The following is a 25,729-nucleotide window of genomic DNA, read 5'->3' on the forward strand; positions in this document are numbered from 1 at the left end:
TGTCTCTGCTTCTGAGAGGAAACGTTATCTAGGGGGGATGGGGGGGCCTTGTACTTGCTCAGCAGAACCGGGACAGTGACCCGTTTCTGCCACACGAACAATAGTGAATGAAGAATGAGCGCCTCTCGCACTCACTCGGTGCCTGGCAGCCCTGGGCAAGGTGCTCGGGCTGTGGGGGGAGGGGCGGGGGCCAGGCCCTGCAGGAGGGACCACCACGGGCTGGTCTCTCTGAGGACGGTGAACAGGGGCCTACGGAGGCGCCAGCAGCACCCCGTGGAAACGCCAAGAGGCCCTGCTGCTCCCCGGGGTCCCCTGCTCCACGTTCAGAAACTTGGCAAGCCCAGTCCTCAAATGCTTTGATTCAAGCCAGATCATATAAACACGGGAGTCAACATGGTCTCTCTCTTCAACAAGAAGTCGTCCAACCTCGAAGCGCTGACTTCCGAGTTGTTCTGCGTCTTACAGTGATCTCTACCAGTGGCAAAACACAATTGCTCTCGAAAGAACTCTAACACAGGTTAGCGTTTCTGTCGCAGTGATTCAGCCTGCCCAGGTGCTTGGCTCTGGGTCAGTTAAAAAAGGTTCACACAGAGGCCACCACGGGTGACCCTCTCAGCGGTGGGCCCCTGTACTGCCCTGGGCCTGGGCCCCAGCACTGGTGGCCGCTGTTTCTGAAGCCACCTGCAGTGTGTGGAATCCTGCCTGCCCTCTTTCCCTAACCCCCTGCAGGGCCGGTGCAATGCAGGCTTGCCATTGGCTAGGCAAATAGGCACATCCCTCCCCAATGGCCCACGGGAGTGGTCCAGCCTTTTCCCATCTCCAGCCCCCAGCTGGCTTTTAAAGGAATCCCCAGGCTCAGAGGGGTCCAAGGTGGCCTCTGGGAACAAGGCACTCTGGGTCCATCCTGCAGCGCCTGCACACATACACACACACACACACACACACACACACACACACACACACACACACACACCACCTATGATCTGACCAGCTAATGTTTGTAGATAATCAGAAAGTGAAAATACACTTTGAAAAGTGAAAGTAAAGCGAAATTTATCAGTTACACAGGCGGGGTGGGGGGGCTGGGGAGGTGGGGGGAGGGGGGAGCTATACTGTGATTCTTGGTGGTGGAATATGTGCACTGGTGAAGGGATGGGTGTTTGAGTGTTGAATAACTGAGACTTAAACCTGAAAGCTTTGTAACTTTCCACATGGTGATTCAATAAAAGAATAAATAAATAAAAAAAAGAAACTCCGCTTTGAAATATGCCGACTGCACTATTGACGTCCCAGTGGGCAGCTGCTCCTCCCCCGAGCAGCCTGGCCTCTCGGGCCATGTGGACAGCACAGCTGAGACGCCCCAGGCCTGAGCTCGGGCAGGGGAGAGTGGACCTGCCCCAGGGAGAACCAGCCACAAGGCCGCAGGGAGCATCCTGCAAAACAGGGGTGAGAAGGATTCTGAGATGCAGCCCAAGGAAAGACACCAAGCACCGCCTGGGAAGAGAAGAGAACACCCAGAGTCAGCTGTGAGGGGACAGCTAGATGCACAAATATATTTAATTTTTAAATGAAACACCGAGATAGAATGACAGACTTACACACTTTCGTGATTACATTTCAGTTATACAATGGTTGAGGACCCATCCCTCCACCAGTGCCTGTTCTCCACCACCCATGTTCCCGGGATCCCTCCCACCACCCTCCCCCCCTCCCCCCTCCCCCCGCCCCGCCTCTGTGGCAGGGCATTCCCTTTTACCCTCTCTCTCCTTTTGGGTGTTATGGTTTGCAATTCAGGCAGTACATGGCCATCATGTTCGGTCTATAGTCTACTTTCAGCCCGCATCTCCCATCCCGAGCAAGGCCCCTAAGCACCCTTTGCTTGGTGGTGGTCCCTTCTCTATCTCAGCTGCCTTTTCCCCCAGCCTGTGAGGCCGGCTTCCCAGCCATGGAGGAATCCTCCTGGCCCTCATCCTTACTACCCTGGGTGTTAGTCTCCCATTCTGTTACTTTGTCTATTCCACACGATGTGTGAACTTTAAGGGGTTTTCCTGTGAATTGCAGAGGTGGCTTTGTGCTGAGGGTGGCAGTCGGGGTCACCGTCGCCGTGATGCCCAGCACAGTGCTCGCTCTCATCAGCTGGGCCAACTCCTCCCCGCCCCCAAACTCAGCAGCCGAGCGCAGTAGCCCAGGGCTGCCCCCATCCCACGGAGATGGTGGTGGCCCCCGCCCGAATCCCCCCATCCAATCTCGCCGCTGCCCTCAGCCCATCAGCCAGGGGCGCCCTCGATTCTGATGATTCTGACATGGGAGGTGCCACCTCTACCCTCACAGACACTTCGAAGTCGTCCTGGGCCGAAAACCGTCTCCCTCCCTCTCGGGGCGTCTTGACTCCTGTGCTGCTCAGACGAGGCTGGGCCCCTGCTTCCACGCCAGCCCCGTGGGTGCTCTCCCATCCAAGTACTAACCAGGCTTCTCGGGTCAGAGGAGACTGGGCACGGCCATGGCTGACCGCGCCTTCTCCTCAAGGGACCAGGCCAGCTCCTCTGTGTCCCCACTCCTCTGGCTTTGCCCTAGCGGGATGTCCCCCCAGGCACCGTGAGGTCGGGGTGGTCTCCCTCAAGGCCTCTCTGCCTCCAGACTGCGGCTCCCAGGACCTGGCCCCATCCCAGCTAACAGCACCTGGAGATGCCCCGAGGGCACAGCCTGCCTTGTAGGTAGGCGCCCGTGGGCTTGGGTGATGACACTTTGGGTGGGCATCTGTTTTGTTTTTTTTTTTCGCTTTTTGGGTCACACCCAGTGACGCTCAGGGGTTACTCCTGGGCTCTGCACTCAGGAATTACTCCTGGCGGTGCTCGGGGGACCATATGGGATGCTGGGAGTTGAAACCAGGTGAGCCACGTGTAAGGCAAAAGCCCTACCCATCCGGCCCTTGGGTGGGCATCTTTCCTGTCCCCTCAAAGGGCAGCTGCACCATGCAGGGATGCTCTGGTCAGCGAGGGACCTTGTGCCCCTGCGAGTCAGGACATGAGCAGCCCCAGGAACAAGACGGAGGCAGCCACAGTGGCCTGGACGGATCAGCCCTTGAGCCACAGGTGGACACAGGGCTACGCAGACTGACCCGCAGTGCTGGCACGCCCAAGTCTGCCCAATGGGGCGGGGGTGGGGTGGGGTAAGCCACAAACAGGAGGAAGGAAGGAAGGAAGGAAGGAAGGAAGGAAGGAAGGAAGGAAGGAAGGAAGGAAGGAAGGAAGGAAGGAAGGAAGGAAGGAAGGGAGGGAGGGAGGGAGGGAGGGAGGGAGGAAGGAGGGAGGGAGGGAGGGAGGGAGGGAGGGAGGGAGGGAGAAGGAAGGAAGGAAGGAAGGAAGGGAGGGAGGGAGGGAGGGAGGGAGGGAGAAGGAAGGAAGGAGGAAGGGAGGGAAGGGAGGGAGGAGGGAGGGAGGAAGGGAGGGAGGAAGGGAGGAAGGAAAGGGAGGAAGGAAGGAAGGAAGGAAGGAAGGAAGGAAGGAAGGAAGGAAGGAAGGAAGGAAGGAAGGAAGGAAGGAAGGAAGGAAGGAGGGAATGAGGGAGGGAGGGAGGGAGGGAAGGAGAAGGAAGGAAGGAAGGAAGGAAGGAAGGAAGGAAGGAAGGAAGGAAGGAAGGAAGGAAGGAAGGAAGGAAGGAAGGAAGGGAAGGAGGGAAGGAGGGAAGGAAGGAAGGAAGGAAGGAAGGAAGGAAGGAAGGAAGGAAGGAAGGAAGGAAGGAAGGGAGGGAGGGAGGGAGGGAGGGAGGGAGGGAGGGAGGGAGGGAGGGAGGGAGGGAAGGAAGGAGGGAAGGGAGGGATGAAGGGAGGGAGGGAGGGAGGAAGGGAGAGGAAGGGAGGGAAAGAGGGAGGGAGGGAACGAGGGAGGGAGGGAGGGAGGGAGGGATTCGTGGTGAGGGGGTGCTGCACCCCGCCATGGTGTGCACCTCCAGCCCTGAGTCTGAAACGAGGAGATTCCGGGGCTCCCTGAGGGAACACAGAGCTGCCGTCTGGCGGGCAGGAGCCTGGTGCTGGGTCACCAGCAATGAAGACTGGGGGCTCCCTGCGGAGTCACACAGGTGCCCGCCACGCTCTGCTCCAGGAAGGGGCTGTGCGCCCGTGTTCAGTGGGGGGGGGGGGGGGCGTGGCCGAAAGCCCGGGCGATCAGTGCCCCGGAATGTGGCTTCAGCAAATGCCAGCTGCCAGGGGTAGCCAGAGGCCTCTGAGGGTCCTGACACGTCACAGCCCACGGGGTCAGGGGTGGCTGGGGCTGGCGAGTCGCAGGGAAGCTTCTTTCTGGAGGAGAAGTGACGTGGCCCGACCCGTTTCAGGCTCCCCACAACCCGACCCTCTTCCCCCAAGAAATCAAGGAAAAGGAACCATAAAAATTTCATTTTAATGATACAGAAATAGCATGTAGTTACATTTCTTTCCAGAGCAGCACTTCAGTCATCTCTAAAAAATTTAACAAAATTAAGGCTAAATCAGAGCAATCTGATAGTCAAGGGATGTTTATGTGGCGGTGGTAACTTTTAAAAGAAAGGCTTCATAGATATAGGATGTTCTTTAGGGGGCGAAAAAAAAAAAACTTGAGCAAGATAGCAGATGGGGGAAACTCAGTACGAACGCGCTCCTTGCACCCAGCAACCGTCAGAAAGATCCAAACGGGGCTTTTAAACAACCCACCTTAGGACAAACGACCGAGACGCGTGAAGCTCGGCACCCCAGTGCCCGGGCCACTCAAGGAAGTCGAGACAAAGGCTCCTCACAACCGCCAGAAAGCGTCAGAGCGAACACTGCAAGGCCACCTGCGGGCCAGTCCCCGGGGGAGCCGCCTGGTCCCGCCAAGGCTGCCAGGACACAGGCAGATTCCACGGTGGTCAGGGAAGAGGGTCGCGACCCAGCCCCTGTCCTCTGACCCCCCCCCCCGGGCTTAGTTCTCAGGGGAGCTTTTGACCCCCGCTGTCTGACTCCATAAGCCCCACCGTTGCCTTGGATTATTTTCCTTCCTCCCTTTCCCAATAAAACTGAGAACACAAACGCCTCCACCCCACGGTACCTCCCCGCAGGGGGCCCCGCTCTGCGAGACCCCCTGGCAGTGTCTCCCCGAGTCCGTGGAAGACCCACCTCTGGTCTGGACGGCCAGGGAACACTTTGCTAAGGGCTCCCTCTCCCCACCCCCCTCTGCTTTCACTGTACGAGGCTATCCTCTACCGCCCACCCTTGGGGTACACGCACCGTCCCCCTTAAGCGAGTCGTGGGTGAAGTCATCCAAAGGACAAGGACATTTTTGACTAGAGGGCCGAATTCCACCCCCCTCCCCGAGAATAATCACCTCCTTAGTCTAGGGCGCTCATTATACAGAAGTGGGTATGAAGAAACAATGCAACACTTTTTTTCCCTCTAACTTTCCAGGACAATTTTGCTTTTCTTTGATTCCCCAGAGCCTCAATTTCCCCAAAAATGATAAAATGGAAGGAAAACAGTCCCAATACACACATATCTCTCAAGACTTAACAGCTTCCAAAACATCTGGGAAACAGTGGGTTGCGGGAAACGTAAAAATGCCCTTCCTATGTCAATTCTCCTGTAAATGTTCCAACGGCCACAATCATGTCGAGAGATTCACACGGGACAGGAGGTGATCACACAAGCCGCATAAAGAGACAGATTTTGAGATCTGCTGGTTTGGGGGTCTGCAGATCTGTCCGGTCACCGGAGTCCCACAGTGGGGTTCACTATCTCCCCCCCACCCCCTTTCCCAGGGCCCACTCAGGAAACAAGCCGATTCTCCCTGGGACCCAGCAATTCGTACTGTTTCCCTATTGAATTCAATGTTCCGACGCCCTGGTTAGACAGAGAACACGAAGGCCCCCTCCCCAGGTCATGCCCACTAATGCTATGAGAAAGGGCTGAGGCCAGGTCTCTGTTGCTCCCCACCCCCCCCTCCTGCCCCACACCTGCCTCCTCGCCCCCATGTGACAAGCAGATGCTCTGTGGCTGGAGCAGGTGGCAAGCTAAGGGCAGGGTCCCCCTGTCTCCTGTCCTTCTCGCTCCATCCGAGGCCCTCAGAGTCCAATAATACTAGTTGGCCGGCCTCCAGCTGAAGCCTAACACTATCATTCCTGCCACGCCCGCCCACACTCATCCACACAGACCCGAAACGACCCCACTGCAACCACTGCAGGCCACCCGAGGAGAGGCCCAGAGCGGGGAGGGGGAGGCCCTGTTCCGGTCAGTCCACAGGAATCAGAGGGGCAAGACAAGCTCCACTCATTACTCTGTTTTCTCCTTGTCCCTGAACGGTATCAATTCTGCGAGAAATAAATGAATCCAAGGGATGGGAAGACGCCATTTGCCTATGAAATTTAGCAGATGTGCATTATAAGAATCTTACACGCTTCGGGGCTGGAGCAATAGCACAGCGGGTAGGGCGTTTGCCTTGCACTCGGCCAACCCGGGTTCGATTCCCAGCATCCCATAAGGTCCCCTGAGCACCGCCAGGAGTAATTCCTGAGTGCAGAGCCAGGAGGAACCCCAGTGCATCGCCGGGTGTGACCCAAAAAAGCAAAAAAAAAAAAAAAAAAAAGAATCTTACACGCTTCAGAGACCATTTGGGGGCAACTGTAACGACCATACGTCATTGGGATGTACGACTGCTTCTCTTGGTCTTCGAGGACATTCTTCTGATGCTGGAGTGCAAGTCTTTCATGGAGTGGAGAGTGGACACTGAACAAGTATATGATATGGTCACTACGCATGAATCTCTCTCTCTCATACTGTCATGGGGAGATGACTTGCTACATTGTCTATTTACAGCTTTATAGCTATGGCTCACGGACCACATTAGAAGATGATGCCACTAACCTGTCGATCTGGCTATCGGGGTGGCAGAAAAGGGTGAATAACTCAAACATTTAAAAAAGCCGGTAGGGAGGGGCTGGAGCAATAGCACAGCGGGTAGGGTGTTTGCCTTGCACGCGGCTGACCCGGGTTCGAATCCCAGCGTCCCATATGGTCCCCTGAGCATGGCCAGGGGTACAGGGGTAATTCCTGAGTGCAGAGCCAGGAGTAACCCCTGTGCATCGCCGGGTGTGACCCAAAAAGCAAAAAAAAAAAAAAGAAAAACAACCAGCTGGTAGGGAAACACTGAAAGAAAAATCTAAGGCTAAAACTTAAATAAATCAATAGGCCCCATGTCACCGTACCCGGCCTGCCGGTACCTACTGACAAGAGGGGACAAGGAGGCCTGCCTGGGCCCGGGGGCCACACAGGAACCGCGGCAGCCAGCGTGGGTCCCTCGAGAGAGCATTCGCCCAGGAAGGAGGGGAAGCGCCCCCTGAGGAAATTTGTCTCACCAGGAAAATCAGTGATAGAGGAGGAGGCGCCTCCACCCCTGAGGAGACGTGTGTCTGCGCCTCTGGACAAGCACTGCAGACTCCCAGCTGTGAGGCTGGGCAGCGCCACCCTGCCTCAACTCACAGCCTGTCTTCACTTCAACAGCAGAGGGCTGTCAAAAGCAGCCTGACCGAGTTAGACTCCTGACCGTTCCTCCAGATAACCGCCAAGAACCCTCCTGCTAAGCGCGCCCACCCATCCATTCAGCACACATTCCCTGAGTGGGGAGTGGACTCAGAGATGGTCAGAGCAAGAGATTCAGGCATGACGACGGAGCCGTGGTCCTCATTTCCCCAAAGAGGCGGCCAGCAGCCGGCCCTCTAGTTCAGGTTCCTCCCTGCTGCCCACTCAATGCACTATTTTTTGTTTTAACTTCAAAAGTGAAGAAATAGAAAAAAAAATCAAAAAATTCAAGACGCAAGAATATCTGTGCCTCACAAAGCTAATAAATACTGGCAGAATGGAATGATGACACTCCAGAGAAAATGTACCTTAAAAAACAGTCAAGAGTTGTGATGGTTCTCTCCAGCTTCACAGACAGAGGTTTGACAGGTCTTAGGATAACACTTCCATCTCTCTGTCTGGGTCAGCAGTCATTCCAGAAAGACGACAACGCCACAGGACAAACTTGGGGACCACACAGGACACGGCACTCAGCTAATCTACGAGGAAGTCTACGCTACAGCATCAGGGTTTGCTCTGGACACACACTGTGGTACCAGTTAAGAACACGCACGCTTGGTACTAATCTAAGCCAGAGGATGAAGCCGCTGCTAACATTTTCATGAAGGGTGGTTTGTAACCGTCACTATCTCCAGAGAAATTTAGTGGACTGAGCCAGGGCGCAGTGCTCGGGGGGTATCTAAAGTCCTAGCGGTTTAGGTGCTCAGAGGGCCGCTTCAGGGAAATAGGACCGAATGGTTCTACATGCCAGATTGATGTCATTTACGGATTATATAGTCGTGTAAGGAATATACTATGTCTACCACCCAAATCTCTTCTGAAATTTCTTGTGCCCTCTTCCAGAAAAGAGTTAAGAGACTCGAAAATCAAAAAGCTGAACAGTTACATGATGAGCTTCCACTGCTGAGAATTCTGCTCCCCCCAGGAAAACGACACTGAAATTGAACATTCTGTGACGAGAATCACTCGTTTGTCTCAAAACCGGAAGAAATGGAAAACAACACCATTGAAAGGATTTCAGTACCTCTCTGCCAGCTACTGCAGAAACACGGGGACTCGGCCGACATGCAGGAAATCAATTCTGTACAGGGAAGGGTTAACAAATCAAACTCTGTGTGACTTTAATAATTGGATTAAAAGTAGACTCTTCATAAAAACAAAATATTTCTTCCTCAAGGCAATTGTTATCTACAAAGGAAAAATGATTTCATATCCTTGGTCCATAAAGAAGACACATTTATTTACATTCTCAATGGACTAAAAGAGGTTTTTAAACTGTCACAATTAAAACTGTATGCTTCCAAAAATATCTTATGATCGATGCACTTAACTTAAAGCTTCGGGTATTAATAACTTCATTTAGACTTCTTAAAAAACCAACACAAAACGTACTTTCTAGAGTGCAAAATGCTTCTTATTAAATACTTCGGTAACACAAAAGCAATTTTGTATTTAAACACAGGAATCCTTTTTCCGCAGGATCGTCACCACAAAGACATCCATTGCCGGCAATGGACGTGGAACAGAACTGCCAGCTCGCGGGGACGGCCGCCGGAGACCCGCGCCTGCGCCAGGCGCTGCTGTGGCCGCTCCCGTCACTTGTACAGGCTCATGGTCGGGCTCTGGTACATGCACATGTACGCGTCACACAGGAGTCTCCGCGCACAGCCCTGGATCCTTCTGGAGTCCAAGGAATGCAGTTCCTCCAGGGACATCTTCAAGTACTCTCCAATTTCGGGGCAGGGCGTCACTTGGGGAATGTTGAAGCCGTTCTGACCGCCTGCGGAAGAGAGGCGCTCGCTTTAGCGCAAGCAAGTTCTCGACCTTTCGGCTGCCCCAAACAACTTCACGGGACTAAGTTGCCCCGTTAAAAACTATTTTTTTTTTTTTGTAAAATAAAAACTATGTTTACAAAAAAATAGTTTTTAAAGCTAATTTTCTGTCAATTTCCATTCTTGAACTCTGAAAAGATTCCTGGACCAACAATGAAACTGATGTGAAACACACACACACACACACACACACACACACACACACACACACATTCTCTCTCTCTCTCTCTCTCTCTCTCTCTCTCTCTCTCTCTCTAACACTTCCACAATTCTTCTGTCCCAGACACAAGCACATGTCCTCTTCCCTGTGGGAGTCCAACTCAGACCGAGGGACACTGAATCCTACTGTGTTCCCTCACATTATGAAACCCTATCGGGGGCCGGAGTGATAGCACAGCGGGTAGGGCGTTTGCCTTGCATGCGGCTGACCTGGGTTCAATCCCTGGTGTCCCATATGGTCTCCTGAGCACCGCCAGGAGTAATTCCTGAGTGCAGAGCCAGGAGTAACCCCTGAGCATTGCTGGGTGGGGCCCAAGAGGAAAAAAAGAAAAAAAGACCCTCTAGATGCCACAGCAGCAAGGCCTGAAAGGACACCTGGACAAATGGAGAGACAATAGTGCTGGTTCTCTCTGCATCTTCTCAGCAGCCGACTCCCGGCTGCTCCTGCACCAGACCATCCACACCAACATTAGCAGGGGCAGCTCTGGGGAGGGAGCTATGGCCTGTGCTTCCTTCCCCGAGTCTCCGAGACATGAGGCAGCCCTGGGAAGCGTGGCTGAGGCGACTGCAGAGGGGCCAGGGGGCTAGAGGGACCAACCAGATCCAAACTCGGCTTTCAAAGAGAAAGATGCGAAGGATTCCAAACACGCAAGGGTTTGGGAAGATAACGACTGCGCACACTTGCCAGAAAGCTTGGCACACGGGCACGAAAGGAAAAAAATCACAGTCGGAAAGCGCAAGAACTGAGAAGCAAAACCTCTGCTCTATCACCGGAAGAATCCTAGGGTCCGCTTCTTCAGGGAGGAGCCGCTGCCTGTGCAAACACCACAGGGCTCGGCCTGCAGTCTGGCGGCGGGCTTAGCTGATGCCGTCCAGAACGCCCTGCTGAGGTCCCTGAGGGACCCCTGACAGGCGTGGCTCACAGAGCACTTTCTTCCTCAGGAGAGCCTGTCCCCAGCGCTGGGAAGCCGCTCCCGACAGCCCAAAGCATCCCATGGAGAAAAAAGGTCTGAAAGTACCGTCCCGGTCGGCCATGCTGTCGAAGAAGAGCCAGGCCGAGTCGTCCTTCCCGTACTTCACAAACGCCACGTAGTGGCTCGTCTCTATGCAGAGGACGGCGAACAGCTCCATCTTCTGACAGGGGATGCAGCCGTGTCTCCAGTCCCAGTCGGGCAGGTCCTTGGGCAGCGACACGGGGTTATACTGGTGGTTCAGCCTCTTGGGATGCAGGTGGACCTGCGAGGAGACAGGAAGGGAACGTCCCCGGTGAGCCCGGCCCCTTGTGGCAAGGGGCTGCCCGGGCGGCAGAGGCACTTTCGTGAAGGGTTTACATTCCCCCCACCCCCATCCCGCCCCCAGCACTGAGGATGTCTCATCTTGATTTTCCTGAAATGGGAAAATGCTTCCCACCATGAACCACGGCCGGCCGTGAACCACAAGGACATCCATGAAGGGCAGCCGCACTTACCTGATTGTTGCAGGTCTTACAGAACTGCTTGATTTTCCCGGCCGAGATGTCGGGGTCATCGTAGCACTCGCGACACTCGTACATGGCGAGCCCGCCACACACCCGGCACTGCCTGGGGGCTGAGACGGGGAGCGGGGCTTAGGGGACTTCCAGAGACAAGGGTTTCCAAAGCAACGACCAGCTTGCAAAATGATGACAGCTGCCAGGAGTGTGCTCTGAGCACTGCTGGCTAGGGCCCCCCAACAACAAGAAGATGAAAGCTTACACACTCAGAGTAATCCCTCCGTGTGTGTGTGTGTGTGTGTGTGTGTGTGTGTGTGTTTACAGATGTATATATAATAAGCAAACAAGGCTCAACCTTTAACAACATGTTAGTGATCTTTTATAGAAGGGCTTAATGGCCCCTGGTGAAACTTTTCCTCGAAGGATACTTTTTTGTAGAATTTTCAGTGCTTTTTCATAACAAGCAATATAAAATATATTATTTCGGTTCTGCTTTGGGGCAGGGATTGGGGTTCAGCTGGGAACATCCAAAATCTGGCGGTGGGAAGGTGTCATGGTGGTGGGATTGGTGTAATGTGGGATTGAATAAATGCCCAGCTCTGAACTGACCGGCTTAGACTCCCCAGAACTTCCAGCGCTACGACTGACTTTAGAAAAACTGCCCACCATGAGGCTTTGTGCTCACAACCAGAGAGAATGACTAGACAAGGCTATTTCTGAAAATAAATACATCAATAAACCAGTATGTGGAAAATTATAACACTTACTGTCTTCAAGTAAATCCGTTATATTTAATTCCAGAGAAGGAAAAATTTTTTTGAAAAGTTTGAAGTCTTTTCCAAATCGAGGCATCTGAATGATCAGACACGATGGTGCCTAAGAGGACAAATAAAGAAATAAAACCACACAGAGTCCAAGTGCTGAATAAAAGGTTTTCCTGTGAAACTGAAATAGACACGGCTGTTTATCAGAATGCCTTCACCACCAAGCTGGGTCAGGAAAATAGGATCCTGGAATGTGAAGGTGAAGGCAGGCACCAAGCAGCCACCTGCACACACAGAGGCCAGCCAGTTCCACTAGCAAATATCGGACTACAGAGAGTGACATTCTGCTGAATCAATACTTCGGGAAACCTGGTTTTGCAAGTAAGTAAACTGCCATGAATTGAAGTTCACTCATTGTTCCCTACAATTCAACAAATGAGTAACTGTGACTGTCGAAGGTTTTCTAGAATATTCCTTCAGAAAAATGAATACTTAAAAAAAAAAAAAAGTAAGCCACAAACGTGTACTGTAACATCATGATACTCAGTAAAGAGTCAAAGAAAGGCAATTTTTATCACTTGTTCTAACCAGCCACTGTTAGTAAACTTATTTTGCCTCTTACTGGAGATTGAAAAGCAAACATCTTTTTAAAATACACATGCATAACATACTTAGTATATGTAATATATTTTAATATATGTTAGATTTTAAAATATATTAGAGGGGCTAGAGCGATAGTACAGCAGGTAGGATGTTTGCTTGCACACAGCTGACATGGGTTCTATCCCCGGCATCCCATATGGTCCCTCAAGCACCGCTGAGAGTAATTCCTGAGCACAGACCCAGGAGTAACCCCTGAGCATCGCTGGGTGTGACCCAAAAAGCAAAATAAAATAGAAATAAATAAAAATAAAATATATTAGAAAAACAAGTCTTTTTTGCTCTAACTTAAAGTTTTCAAATTATATATTGGCTTGATATCATTAGACCAAAAATCCAAAAGATTCCCATCCTTTAATTCTAAAGCATCTTCTTTAAGGACAAAGCTGCAACACGGAACTTTGAAAAAATATTTTGCTAACATTTTGTGTTTCTAACTGTTGACACTGGGTTAAAAGTAATAGCTTTTCAATACTGATACTGGCAAATGCCATGGACTTTCACATAAAAATACAGTAAGTAATTGCCACTAACCTCTGCAAATTTCAGGTTACTGTTGATAAACGACCATTCTAACAACTGCTGAATTGTAGGCACTCCAACCTTCTCATTTTTTTCCATAAATATTTGATAGAAGTAACAATCTTGCACTTTTTGACCCGCTGATCTAAAAAAATGCAGGGCAGAAGGCTTAGGATTCATGAAATGTTTAGATAAAAATGATCCAGTAGTATTTAAAACTAGGAAAATTGATGATAAACCTCTAGATAGGACAACAGTGGCGAAGACAATCATGCAACAGACAGATGCATAAGACCTTAAAAATGTTCTCATTTGGGGGCCAAGTGTTGGGATCGAATCCGGGTCAGCAGGTAGGGCATTTGCCTTGCATGTGGCCAACCCTAGTTCAAATTCCGACATCCCATATGGTTCCCCTGAGCATCACCCAGAGTAATTCCTGAGTATGGAGCCAGGAAAAAACCCTGAGCATTGCCAGGTGAGACCCAGAAAGCAAAAAAAAAAAAGTTTTCTTGTTTTATCTTTAATACTGAAGAACTTCTTTAGTGATCAGGAAAATGGCAGTGCAATAACGTGTAATTAAGAAGCACCTGTAAACAATACTAACCAGAAGTTGAAATCATATGGTTCAACTTTACTGCCCAGATCTAGAAATCTGTAAAAGGTGTTTAATGCTTGGAGCAAGCAGGATAAGATAGTCTCGTATGCCTGGTGGGGACAGACCCTGGAAGACTGTCTAGACCAGGATTTCTTCTCACTTCATTCTGCTCCTTCCTGCTCAAGAATGCTGTGCATCTTCAGTCTTTTAGTCTTTAAATTTGAGTCTGTCAAAAAAATCCCACAAAATCTTCAACTATTATCTCCCAAATGATGCTTCTTTGCCTCTCTTCCTCCCCACCTCTCTCTCCCCACCCCCACTCTCTCCCTTCCTACTAAAAATGACAACTAGAATTTACTGCACAGGTCTTTTATCTCCTATCTGCCAACTCTTTATCTCCCTGGGATGCACTGAGGCTATTTTCTTCAGATCTATCTTCCAAAAAAGAAAATCTCTCTTTAACAGTACATACTGAACCCTGGGGGTGGGGGGTACTTCCTTCCAGATATATATATACACACACACACATATATATATACATACATATGTATATATGTATGCATTTAAATTTGTTTCTAGAACTTTCATTTTTGTTTATCAAAATGCTTTAAATCAAATCAGTATTTGTCCTCCAAAGGAACCTGAGTTCTTTTGCTTCTTCAGTCATTTAAGAATATAGTCTCTCTTAGACTGTCTTACTATTTCAGACTGTAAAGGTTTGTCCTATTTATTGAATCTGCTGATTCTCATCCAGAAAAATAAGGCTTTGGAGGGCAGCAATTAAAAAAGACTAATTTAGCAATATCTCTGTATCTTGCCATAGTCTCCAAATCTGCGGCTCCACAGGAAGAGCCCTGGGCAGGAGGAGGAGCCTCAGGGAGAGACTCAGACACTGAGCTCTGTCCCTGAATGCGACCAGGCTCCCTCTCAAGAAGCACTACGCCTCCCCTGTATGAAAATCGTTCTATGATGGGACCGGAGAGGTAGTACAGTGGGTAGGGCGTTTGCCTTGTGCGTGGGTGACCCAGGTTTGATCCCTGGCATCCTATATGATATGGTCCCCCAAGCACCGCCAGGAGTAATTCCTGAGTGCAGAGCCAGGAGTAAGTCCTGCGCACTGCTGGGTGTCACTCAAAAACAAGCAAACAAAAAAAAAACAGAATCGTCCTATGATATTACTGGGAATGTAGGACATGTTTATTGTTATGTTATTACTGGCAATGCAGTCTGCAAGTGTTTGAGTGTTGGGGGGGGGAGAGAGAGAGAGAGAGAGAGAGAGAGAGAGAGAGAGAGAGAGAGAGAGAGAGAGAGAGAGAGAGAGAACTATTTTATTCACCTGGGATTCCAAGATGAGAAACAAAAGTCAATTTTTTTCACCCAAATGGCCGGCTAGATTTCCTACCTTGGGCACTTAACATAGCCGGCCTTCCTCCTTTGTATTTGAAGGGTTATGTCTAAGATAATGCAATATGACATAGAGTTATTTCTATTTCTGAGCTTCTATTCAATTCTATAGATCTGTATTTCTAATTTTAAACCAGTATCACACTGTTTTAATGCCTATTGCTTTGCCTTTATAGCTTATAATAGAACTCTTAAAAATAAAGGCTCTAGGGGTGGGGGGAGACGGGACTGGGAAGGGGGGGTGGGATGTTGGGTTTACTGGTGGTGGAGAATGGGCACTGGTGAAGGGATGGGTTATCAAACTTTGTAAGGGAGAAACATGAGCACAAAAATGTATAAATCTGTAACTGTACCCTCACGTTGACTCACTAATTAAAAATAAACTATAATAAAAAAAAAAATAAAAAAAAAATAAAAAAAAAAAAAAAAAAAAAAAAAAAATAAAGGCTCTAAAGTTTTCATTTTATCATGTAGAGAATTCCAGGATCACTCCACTGGATTTCTTCTCTCCCACCCTGTCAAGTGTCAAAAATGTTGCTTATGCACAAATTGCTTTATAAAAAAATTATTATCTTTATTTAAGATTCCCACATGGACACAATCTCTCTTATTAATCAAATCATCAGCTCTGTGGAAGTGTTTAAAATAAGTCAACAGATTAATTTCTTGATATTTTATACTTTCATGAAATACCAAATACTCCCCTCTTCGTATATGCTAGAAGAAATACAGAAAGGCCTTTGATCTATCCACGATTATTTTCTATATGGCCATATGAAAAATTCTCTTCAATTCAATAGTTAATTATTTCTAAATAACTCTCTATTATTTTCTTGGTATAACTCAGCAATGTGAAAAGACAATAAATATGTTAACATTTATTACTAACATGGTGGAGCATGCCTTATTTCATTAATTAGAACTTCCCAACTACAATTGTGGTACTCTCCATCCTTCCATCTTATCCGACAACTCAACCTTGGCCATCAAGTAACATCACATAAGACACAGAGACAAGTAAAAGTTCTTATTTGTCTGTGATTAACCTTAGAGAAGCAAATAAAATGTCAGCAAAATTCTCAGGAGGAAAACCCAAGCTAACATATAAAAGAGACCTGGTTACTTAGATTATGAACATCCCAACTTTCCAGATAGCTCATCCTTGGAAAAAATCTCCCGATTACTTCACCACATTTGATTCAGGGTCTTCATTCCAGAGAGGGGGCGGGGGAGAGCAAGTTACAAAGCCGGGAACAAGAGGACTCTGTCAACCACAGAAGTTCTTAGAGGGGGGGTGAGACAGAGTGTGTTTGATTAAATGAGAGTAAGGTCCTCTTAAACAATTCATTCATCTAAATTACAAAAGTATCTACACTGTCTTGCAAGACAAGATTAACTGAATACCTTAGGACAAAAAAAAATACAAAATGCATTTTTAAAATCATATGCAATATGTGGGCCGGGGAGATGGCCTGGAGGGTCAGAGCACACGAGTGGGAAGGAGCCCTGGGTTTGCTCCCAGACCCACTGAACTCACCATGGGGCCACTAGCCAGGTCTCGTCCTTAGCAATGCTGGGTCTGGCTCAAAAGCACAAACCAAATCTGACATAATTACATAAGGAGAATATTTGGGGGGGGGGGGTTGTATTTACTACTAGGGTTAAAATTAAAGACACATTCATACTGCATTTACTCTACAAGTATGACACTTTGTAAACAATGATTAAAATTGATTTGCATTGGAGAAACCTCACAGGTTCAAGACCCAGATGCAAATACAGTAGTAAATAATCACCAAGGAAATTGTTTCCATTGAATGGCAGTGAAATGAGAACTTCCTATTTTCTTCCCCAATGCTTTCTTAGTCATTTAAACATTTACCTTATTTTTAACAAAGGCTCTACCCTTAAAATATGATGAAACAGAATATTCAAGAACTCTTCAGGATCTAGGAGAAAAATAAAAACAAGTCAGTCACAGACAAATTTTCAAATCATTCTGGTTAGACCTCCCCACTGAGTTCAATGCCGTAAGCAACAGTCTATCCACTAAAACACAGTTCTCCAGGGATTCCCCAGCACCACCAGGAGTGATCTCTGCACACCACTGGGTATTGCCCCAAACCCTCCACCCCCTTGAGAAAAAAAGGGCAGTTCTTTAGTTTTCCTGTTAAAATGAAGAGAAGGGATACTGAAAGATATAGAAAAAATATGTTTTAATTTTGTTACACCTATTGCATTTGAAAAGGTATCGTATCTCACATGTGGTAAGTCATAGCCTCAAAACTGTTAAAATACGCTGCCTCCACATTCAAAGTCAGGGCTTGAAAACCTAAGTAAGCACCTCAGCTGCAAATAGATTAGAACACTGCCTCTGACCAGGAGTTCAAGGCTAGTCTACCATCTGTCACCTCTCTTTATAACAAGAAAAGCGAAGTGGAGGGAAAGTGGGTGGTGACTCCACACAACCCCTGACCACCATGACAAGAACGATTTCCAACATAAATCTGATGGGAAGGAAGAAACTTTGATTCGCTACTGGAATGTGTTCATAATCGACAATTTCACAAAGGGATTCATCACTCCACGTCATCACCCGCCCTCTTAGAAGAAAGCGTCTTACAAAAGGGGGAGGAAAGACATGGCACTTGGGGGAAAAAAAAAAAAAAACAACTCAACCTAGATTCAAATAAACCCTGCAAAACTACAAGGGGCACGTTTCGGCCAATGACTGCATGTGCTCGCAAATCATCTCCCGGTGGGGGAGGGGGACACGCCCAGCAGTGACAGAAGGCATCAGGGGCTCCCCTGGGGATTCTCAGCCAAGCAGGCCAGCCAGCCAATGTGAAGGCCTGTGTACTTGAGACCGCATGGGCCCTGCCATGTTGGGGGTCACCTGGGCCACCCCAGTGGTGCCGGGGGCCTCTGGGCCAGTCTGGACGATGCTCCAGAAACCACACACAGGGCCGGCAGTTGAGCCCAGGTCAGGCACTCTCAAGGCACGTGCTGAAAGCCCCAGCCCCTCAAACGATCCCGAACGCACAGACTATGAATTAAGAGAGTCACCTTTCTCTTCAGACGTAAACCCTGAGGCAGCCTCAACTTTTTCAAGAATTTTCCTCAGTTTCATGATCTTTGTGGCACACACGTATCCGTATCTGCGTTGGTAAAAACAAACAGTGGATTAATCCTAGTTAAGTGAACCCATTTCTATGGCGATATGTTTCTTACACAACCCCAGCATCGGGCTAACATCACAGGCTTCTCTTCACGTTTGTAAAATTAAACACTTAGAACGATCTCAGAACCTGCGATAACCTAACAACACAAAACAATACCTGCCGGAGATCTGCATGAGGAAAAATGTTTTTAAATGTGTGATGACCTGCTTTCAACAGTACCACTTATAAGCAATTACAGGAATGTCAGCATTTATTTTGCAGAACAGTATCTACAGTATTTGGGGAGCCAGAAGTACCTTTAACAAAGCTTAAAAGAAGGATAAGAAGTGAGCCTAATAACATCTGCAATCCAGAGCCTTTACTTGTAAAATCCGCAGTCCAGAGCCCGTAAAATCTGCAATCTCTGCCTACAGAACCACTGTCTGCCTACAGGACTCACCCAAGGGGTCATGACAGGCCCCCCAGAGAATTCTCCTTGCAAAAAGGGCTTTGGAGGAAGCCTGAGAAGCCAGGAGGAACCATGAGGGCATCAGAGGATGAGCTAACCCTAGGTCCACTTTTCATACTGCCCAGCCCTGAGCTCTGCACTGGACATCTGTGACTTCCACACTGATCTCGTCTGCCAGTCACTGGGAGCAGCAAAGTGAGGAATGTGGAAAGCCAGATTCTCTGTGTTCGAGAACCCTGCAGTGGAGAAAGCCCGCAGGCCACCACACAAAGGTGTGGCCAGCAAGGGCTCTTTACTGCAACAGGGCAGCCCACCTGGGTCTTCCTATGGAGAGGTGACCGCATCTGGCTGACCGGAGTTCTGACCTGGTTGGATAAGAGCATCCAAAGAACTTTGTTTACTAATGGGCTTACTGTGTTTGGAAGAAAAGAAGGGAGCATCAATATACCTAAGAAATTTGGATTTCATCTCTCCTGTCCTAATATCAGTTACACAAGGGGAAATCACTACATTTAAAAATATATGGTTTTTTAAAAAAAATAACTGATGTAGAGGCCAGAGAAATAGTGGGCAGGGCACTGTCCTTGCATGAGGTCAACTGGGATTCGATCCTTAGCACCCCATATGATCCCTGAGCACAGAGCCAGGAGTAGTTCCTGAGCACTACCAGATGTGGTTCCACTTCCCCCCACCCAAAATAAGATTAAATAAAATAGCACTATAGCACTGTTGCACTGTTCATTGATTTGCTCAAGCGGGCACCAGTAACGTCTCCATTGTGAGACTTATTGTTACTGTTTTTGGCATATCGAATACGCCACGGGTAGCTTGCCAGTCTCTGCCGTGAGGGCAGGATACTCTCGGTAGCTTCTGGGCTCTCCGAGAGGGACAGAGGAATCGAACCCAGGTCAGCTGCGTGCAAGGCAAATGCCCTACCCGCTGTGCTATCACTCCAGTCCTAAATAAAATAAACAAAAATAACTGATGTAAAACTCACGGCCCATTTTTTTTTACAAAAAGAAATAGTCTTTTTCATCATTAAGAACTTAAGGAAGGACCAGAGAGATAGTACAAAGAGTAAGGTACAGCTGACCCCGATTCAATCTTGGACAGCAAATATGGGGCCCCCTGAGTACTGTCAGGAGTAACTCTGGACACTCCTGGTAGTAGCTCAAACCAAAATCAAATAATCTGAGAAAAACAAAAGATTTAGTGGAGAACGTTATTTTCTCATTTTCCTTATGTTATATAGTAATTCTCCATGCTCATTCTATTGCAGTATTCTCCACTTTTCATCAACATCTTTTATAAAACTATTTCTGAATTTTAATTATTAAATAAGAATGATGTCACAAGATTTGAACTTTTCTTAGTCTGGACTTTATTTTTGTTTTGAGGGGGGCATTTCCCATGCAGTGCTCAGGGGGGTCGGAATGCATTCCTGATAATATTCAACCTGGCTGTGCAGGCTGAAGGGTTCTGCATTCAAGCCCAGGAAGAAGCAGTGCCCAGACTGGCAGTGCCAGGGGTCACCAGGGCTGTACCAGGTGGCACAGAGTACAGGGAGACAGAAGGTGTGTGGACAGACACGCGCATACTCCAGCCAAGCCTTTGAGGCACCTTCAAGCTCCGTAACAGTTTTGATTTTGTTTTGGAAAAACAGTTCCCACTAGTTTTGCCTTCGACAGTCCCAAATCGGTTTAGTTTTATGAGCTGTGCCCTTTACTCATTGTAGTTTCAATTTTATAATATTCATCATGCATCACTACCACCACTGAGTCAAAAGCCTGCAAAATGCCTCATCCACCGGGCTTTCATCATTAGAAACTTTACCTACAGTTAAAAATAGTTTTATAATTCTGAAATTAGAAAATAATCCAAAACATCACTTTTATAAAGGGAGTTGGAGGAAGATAAGATACATTCAAGGGAGATCAAAATATATTCCTTTTTAAAAATGTTCTAATTATCTCATGCTGCTAATAAAAAGTATTACTTAGGAGCTATCCTATAAGTAAAAAAAAAAAAAGTCCCTTGATCATTTTTATTTCTGAGAACTTAAGCTTAAGAAGTCAGACTATGGGGCTGGAGCTATAGCACAACAAGTAGGGCCAACCCAGGTTCGATTCCCAGCATCCCATATGGTCCCCCGAGCACCGCCAGGAGTAATTCCTGAGTGCATGAACCAGGAGTAACCCCTGTGCATTGCTGGGTGTGACCCAAAAAAAAAAAAAAAAAGATGTTAGACTACACCAATTGAACTAGTAAATAAGATTACAGCAAAGGGTGGTACTGAAACTATTTTAGGAAATATAAATTCTAAGAACTTCATACCCACTTGTCTAAACCTGCTGGAATTACTAAATTGTAGTACAGGCGAACAAAATAATTTGATCATTTAATGTAACTCGCTATACAGTGCTACACATTGACCAGATTCAAGAAATTAAATAATGGCAATAAAAGGACTCAAGGTTCAAATATATGTTCATTCTTAAATCACTTGGCTAGCTTGGCTAATCACTGGGCTGATCAACGATGCTACTTACATTCTCAAAGGATTAACAATTTCTGTCCTCAGTAACTCTTGAGTTTCACTGTAATATTCTACATCATTCTTTTCTTTGGGTCTAAGTAACACAGTGTCCAAAACAGAACTAAAAGCAAACAAGCTGCAAAACAAAAGGATATTGATTTATTTATTTTTTTCCACCATACGGTAGGCAAGCACATTAATTTTTTGAGAAACAGCTACTGAAGAGAATACGCAGCGAACAGTCCGTGTGGAGGGCAAATAAACACACAAAGCAATGTTCCACATGAACAAAGACACCCACGACCCCCCGTGAAACAGACCCACGGTTCAGTCCGGGCCTAGCGATCCCTCCGGTTTAAGGAAAATGCTAACATCAAGCAGGCAAAGATTGACAGTGCTGAAGGATAAAAATATGCCGACAGTCGATGAAGAAAAATGTGTGTGGCACAAGTGCAAAGCTTCTTCATGGATTTGAGTTAAACTACAAATAGAGAGCGGGGGAGGCGGCTCAGGAAACACCTCCCCCTGGCAAACACGTCCTCCCTGCAAAGAGCTCTCTGGGGATGCCACTGCCCTTCCCTCTGCGGAGATGGGGCTTTCTGTCCATGTCAAGGTCACTTGTGAGTGACCAATGCTCCTAACTGGCGGATATCGGAGATAAAGTTTGGCTAACAGGAACTTTGATCGGGAAATCTACAGGATACTGCTGTCGGGTCTGTAAGGCTTGGTTTTGCCACTCCCTATCTGTGAGGGTGGAAGTGTTCTTCTGTCCAATTTGTTCCCCCCACAAAAAATGGCACATTTCCCCTTCCCCCTACTCTAGCAGTCCAACTCCCTTGCGATCGGCATTAGTGGGTGGACAATCCAGCGCTTGGTGAATCCTGCTTCACAATGATAGGAAGAGCCGACATCGAAGGATCAAAAAGCGAGGTCGCTCTGAACACTCGGCCGCCACAAGCCAGTTATCCCCGTGGTAACTTTTCTGACCCCCTCCTGCTTAAAACCCCAAAGGTCAGAAGGCTCATGAGGCCCCGCTTTCACAGTCTGTATTCGTACTGAAAACCAAGATCAAGCGAGCTTTGGGCTAGATCGGTAGTATAGCGGGTAGGGTGTTTGCCTTGCACGCGGCCAACCCGGGTTTGATTCCCAGCATCCCATATGGTCCCCTGAGCACCACCAGGGGTAATTCCTGAGTGCAGAGCCAGGAGGAACCCCTGTGCATCGCTGGGTGTGACCCAGAAGCAAAAAAACAAAAACAAAAAAACCAAACAAACAAACAAAAAAGATCAAGCGAGCTTTTGCTTTTGCCCTTCTGCTCCACGGGATGCTTCTGCCCCCCTCCCCCCCCCCCGCATTACCGTTTGACACCGCTGTCCCCGGAGTGGGTTGTGCCCAACTACCATGTGGCTAGGTGGTTGGCGGGTTGTGCCCGATGGGCATGTGGCCGCCGGGCGCTTGGTGCCAGAAGCAAGAACCCCTAGGGACTAGCCTCCCCCCAATACCCCCCCAACGCCCCCCCCCACTAAAATCTCAGGGCTGGGAGGAATAGAGACATTACTGGTGCCCGCTCAAGTAAATCGATGAACAACGGGATGACAGTGACCATGACAAATTCCACTCATTTGTTCATTTTTGTAACACGGCTCTCTAACAGAGAGGGCCGGGTGCCCTCAGTGTACCTGGCTCTGTCTCAGAGGGTACCATTTCCTACTGGGTTCAGTTGTTCCCCTGTGGGATGACATCTTTGAGGGTAACCAACCTTCTACTGAAAAATCATCCCTTAATACCAAGCCAGCGCCTGGCTGACTGGAAGTCGTTACTTCAGGTGCTCAGATAATAGCACTGCCTCTGCTCCACCATCACAGACAGCCCAGAGAGCCTCGAGTGAGTTGGAAGACCGTGTCACCTCTCACTGCCTTTATTTCCAACAGCCATTTTCATGTAGTCACATGAATTTGTACTTACTGGCTTCCAAGCAGTGGGCTGTCCTGTCCTCTAGCACGGCCCCACCCCCGCATCTACTCAGTCAGCTGGAAGTTTCCTTCGCACATACACATGCCCCCGGCCCCATGGACAATCCCTTTAATTTTCAAACTTAGGCCCCATGGACAATCCCTTTAATTTTCAAACTTACCAGAATAAGGTCGAGTCTAAGTAACAAGAATTGTAATGACCCTGGATACCTTTCTTCTTTCCAATCATTATCTCTAAACCTTCTTTTTCCATTTTTGGTGGAGTATTTTCTTCTACTACTTCACTTAAGTAGCCTCCAAACGCTGAAAACATAAATGTGAAGGTGAAAATGATGGTTTTCAGTGATTATGTATGTATGCTTGTACATTTTTTTTCACTTTAAAATACACTTTTGTAATTTAATGCGTTTCTCAAAACTAAAAGATAGGTTTTGCTCACTCTCAGTCTTACTTCTGCAATTTAAAAACATTTTAGGCTATTCAGTAATGAGTATAAAGCCACCTACCAAGTAAAAAATATTTTGGTCCCCTTGAAGCCAAAGAGATGAAGCAGGCACTTGCCTTGCACACGGCTGAATTAGGTTCAATCCCCAGTCCCACACACAGGTACTTTACACTGCCAGGATCAACCCGAGCTAGGAGTAAGCAAGGCAGGTGTGCCCTGCCCCTGCCGGCCCCGAACCAATTACATTTTAAAATGCAATAAAATATTTTGGTCTACTAGCAGTTTACTATTTGTCTGAAGATTTTCCATTTTCACCTTGGAAAAGGAAACCAAAAACTCCCAAAGAACTGTTTCAACGGTGGTAAGCAATGTCTTGCCTGGTGATGGCGGTCCTGGTCCTACCCACGGAATACTCAAACATCTTTCTTTCCTCTAGGACCCCAAACCACAAAGGGGTGGCATCGGGAAACTGCCACCTGCCGCCACTGATGCAGGCAGCTGTCCTCCACCCAGCAATCCAGACCCACCCTTTGTGATTAGGCTGAGACGTGCCCACTGCTGAGCTAGTGCAGTCACTGAGATGCTGAACTTCTTAATCCACTTGGACAGGACAGAGAGGGAAGTCAGTGCCCAAAGGGCACATCTCAATTTCCACCTCGTGGCGTTGTTTAAAAACCAACGCCTGTCACCGACGGGAAGAGAAAAACAGACCCTGCCATTTTTTCACTTCTTAAATCTTAATCACTTCCCTGACCGGCATTTTATGGTGTTTTTTTTTTTTTAAGTGCTTCTGCGAACTGTAAGTTTCTTATTCACCAAATAGCAATCTTTATTAATTAAAAAAGCTTGACAGTGGATCTTGGCAAGAACCCGATTTAAACCTTGTCACTGACACCAACGGCAAAGTGGCACGAGGGGAGACCAGACATTCCAGATTGGCACATAAAGGCAAGGCGTGCGGGTACCTAAGGAGTTGCAGCGTTCGATCTGATTGGGGACTGGCTGAAGGGACGCAAACCTCGAGTCCGGCCGGCAGCTCTTCAGTTTAACGAACAGCGCCTTCTTCAGGGCACAGGTGAAGTAGCGAGTGCCCCGGAAGGTTCCATCCGTACAGCCGGCACACTCGTCTTCCTGGAAAGGAAATGCTGTCAGGGGCATTCTCGAGCCAGCTCACAGGGAGAGGACATACAGGCCTGAGGTTCCTAAGAAGCGCAGGGAGTTGACTCTTTCTCAGAATCTCCCCCCTTCCTGCCTGGAATTCCAAAAGGGGAAGAGTCTGTGCTTCCGCCCACAGGGAATGATTGAAAAAAATAATTTCCTAATTCAGCATGAAGGCCTCAGGATAGCTCCGTTAAGAAGATGTGAAACAACTTCCCTGGTTCACTGAATTTCCTACACTGTCTCCACAACCATTCAGACTGGGAGAACGATTTAACAACTGTCTTTCATTCCCCCACAAAGAGCATTTGATGTCACTGTCACTGTCATCCCGTTGCTCATCGATTTGCTTGAGCCGGCACCAGTAACGTCTCCATCGTGAGACTTCTTGTTACTGTTTTTGACATATCGAATATGCCACGGGTAGCTTGCCAGGCTCTGCCGTGTGGGCGAGATACTCTCGGTAGCTTGCCAGGCTCTCCGAGAAGGGCGGAGGAATCAAACCCAGGTCGGCTGCATGCAAGGCAAATACCCTACCGCGGTGCTATAGTTCCAGCCCCACTTGATGTTAAGTACACACACAAAAAAAAAAAATTTAAACAAAAATTTTTGAAAAACCGAATGTGTTCAAACTCTTGTCTCCCGATTACAAAATGCTAAATGATATATTCCCCTAATCTCCAAATGAGAAAAAAAGAAAAGAAAACCTTTCCTTCTTCCAAACATTTTAAAAGGCAATTACTCTTAAAGCCAATAATATAAATGCTGAAACAAACTAGGGCAGTGAAGCTGAGAAGGAAAAGAAAAGCTGCTAACAGATTTGTTTTCCTTGTTGTATTCTGTTCATTATAATGAGTCTAAACATATTAGCCTAAAAATCTATTTTCATTCCTTGAACACACACCAATTAACATTACAAACGCAAAATTCAGATGCTCAAC

The 25,729-nt window shown here is 48.0% G+C and overlaps 1 protein-coding gene across 3 annotated transcripts in view; it reads right to left on the reverse strand.

Moving 5' to 3' along the window:
- Positions 1-4,374: 4,374 nt before the first annotated feature.
- The window catches only part of CYLD (CYLD lysine 63 deubiquitinase), a 70,420-nt gene continuing 49,065 nt past the window's right edge, over positions 4,375-25,729 (reverse strand). For all 3 annotated transcript variants that reach the window (XM_055145232.1, XM_055145233.1, XM_004600671.2), the window contains 10 exons: positions 24,596-24,761; positions 23,347-23,488; positions 21,226-21,348; positions 18,113-18,204; positions 16,929-16,995; positions 13,060-13,192; positions 11,869-11,977; positions 11,099-11,217; positions 10,650-10,866; positions 4,375-9,359 (listed from right to left, as the gene is read on the reverse strand). In XM_055145232.1, the coding sequence (XP_055001207.1) occupies positions 9,175-9,359; positions 10,650-10,866; positions 11,099-11,217; positions 11,869-11,977; positions 13,060-13,192; positions 16,929-16,995; positions 18,113-18,204; positions 21,226-21,348; positions 23,347-23,488; positions 24,596-24,761 (1,353 nt within the window). In that variant the 3' untranslated portion in view covers positions 4,375-9,174. The remainder of the gene's footprint in view (positions 9,360-10,649; positions 10,867-11,098; positions 11,218-11,868; positions 11,978-13,059; positions 13,193-16,928; positions 16,996-18,112; positions 18,205-21,225; positions 21,349-23,346; positions 23,489-24,595; positions 24,762-25,729) is intronic.

This window comes from Sorex araneus, chromosome 8 (genome assembly GCF_027595985.1).
Source record: "Sorex araneus isolate mSorAra2 chromosome 8, mSorAra2.pri, whole genome shotgun sequence".
NCBI lineage: Eukaryota > Metazoa > Chordata > Mammalia > Eulipotyphla > Soricidae > Sorex > Sorex araneus.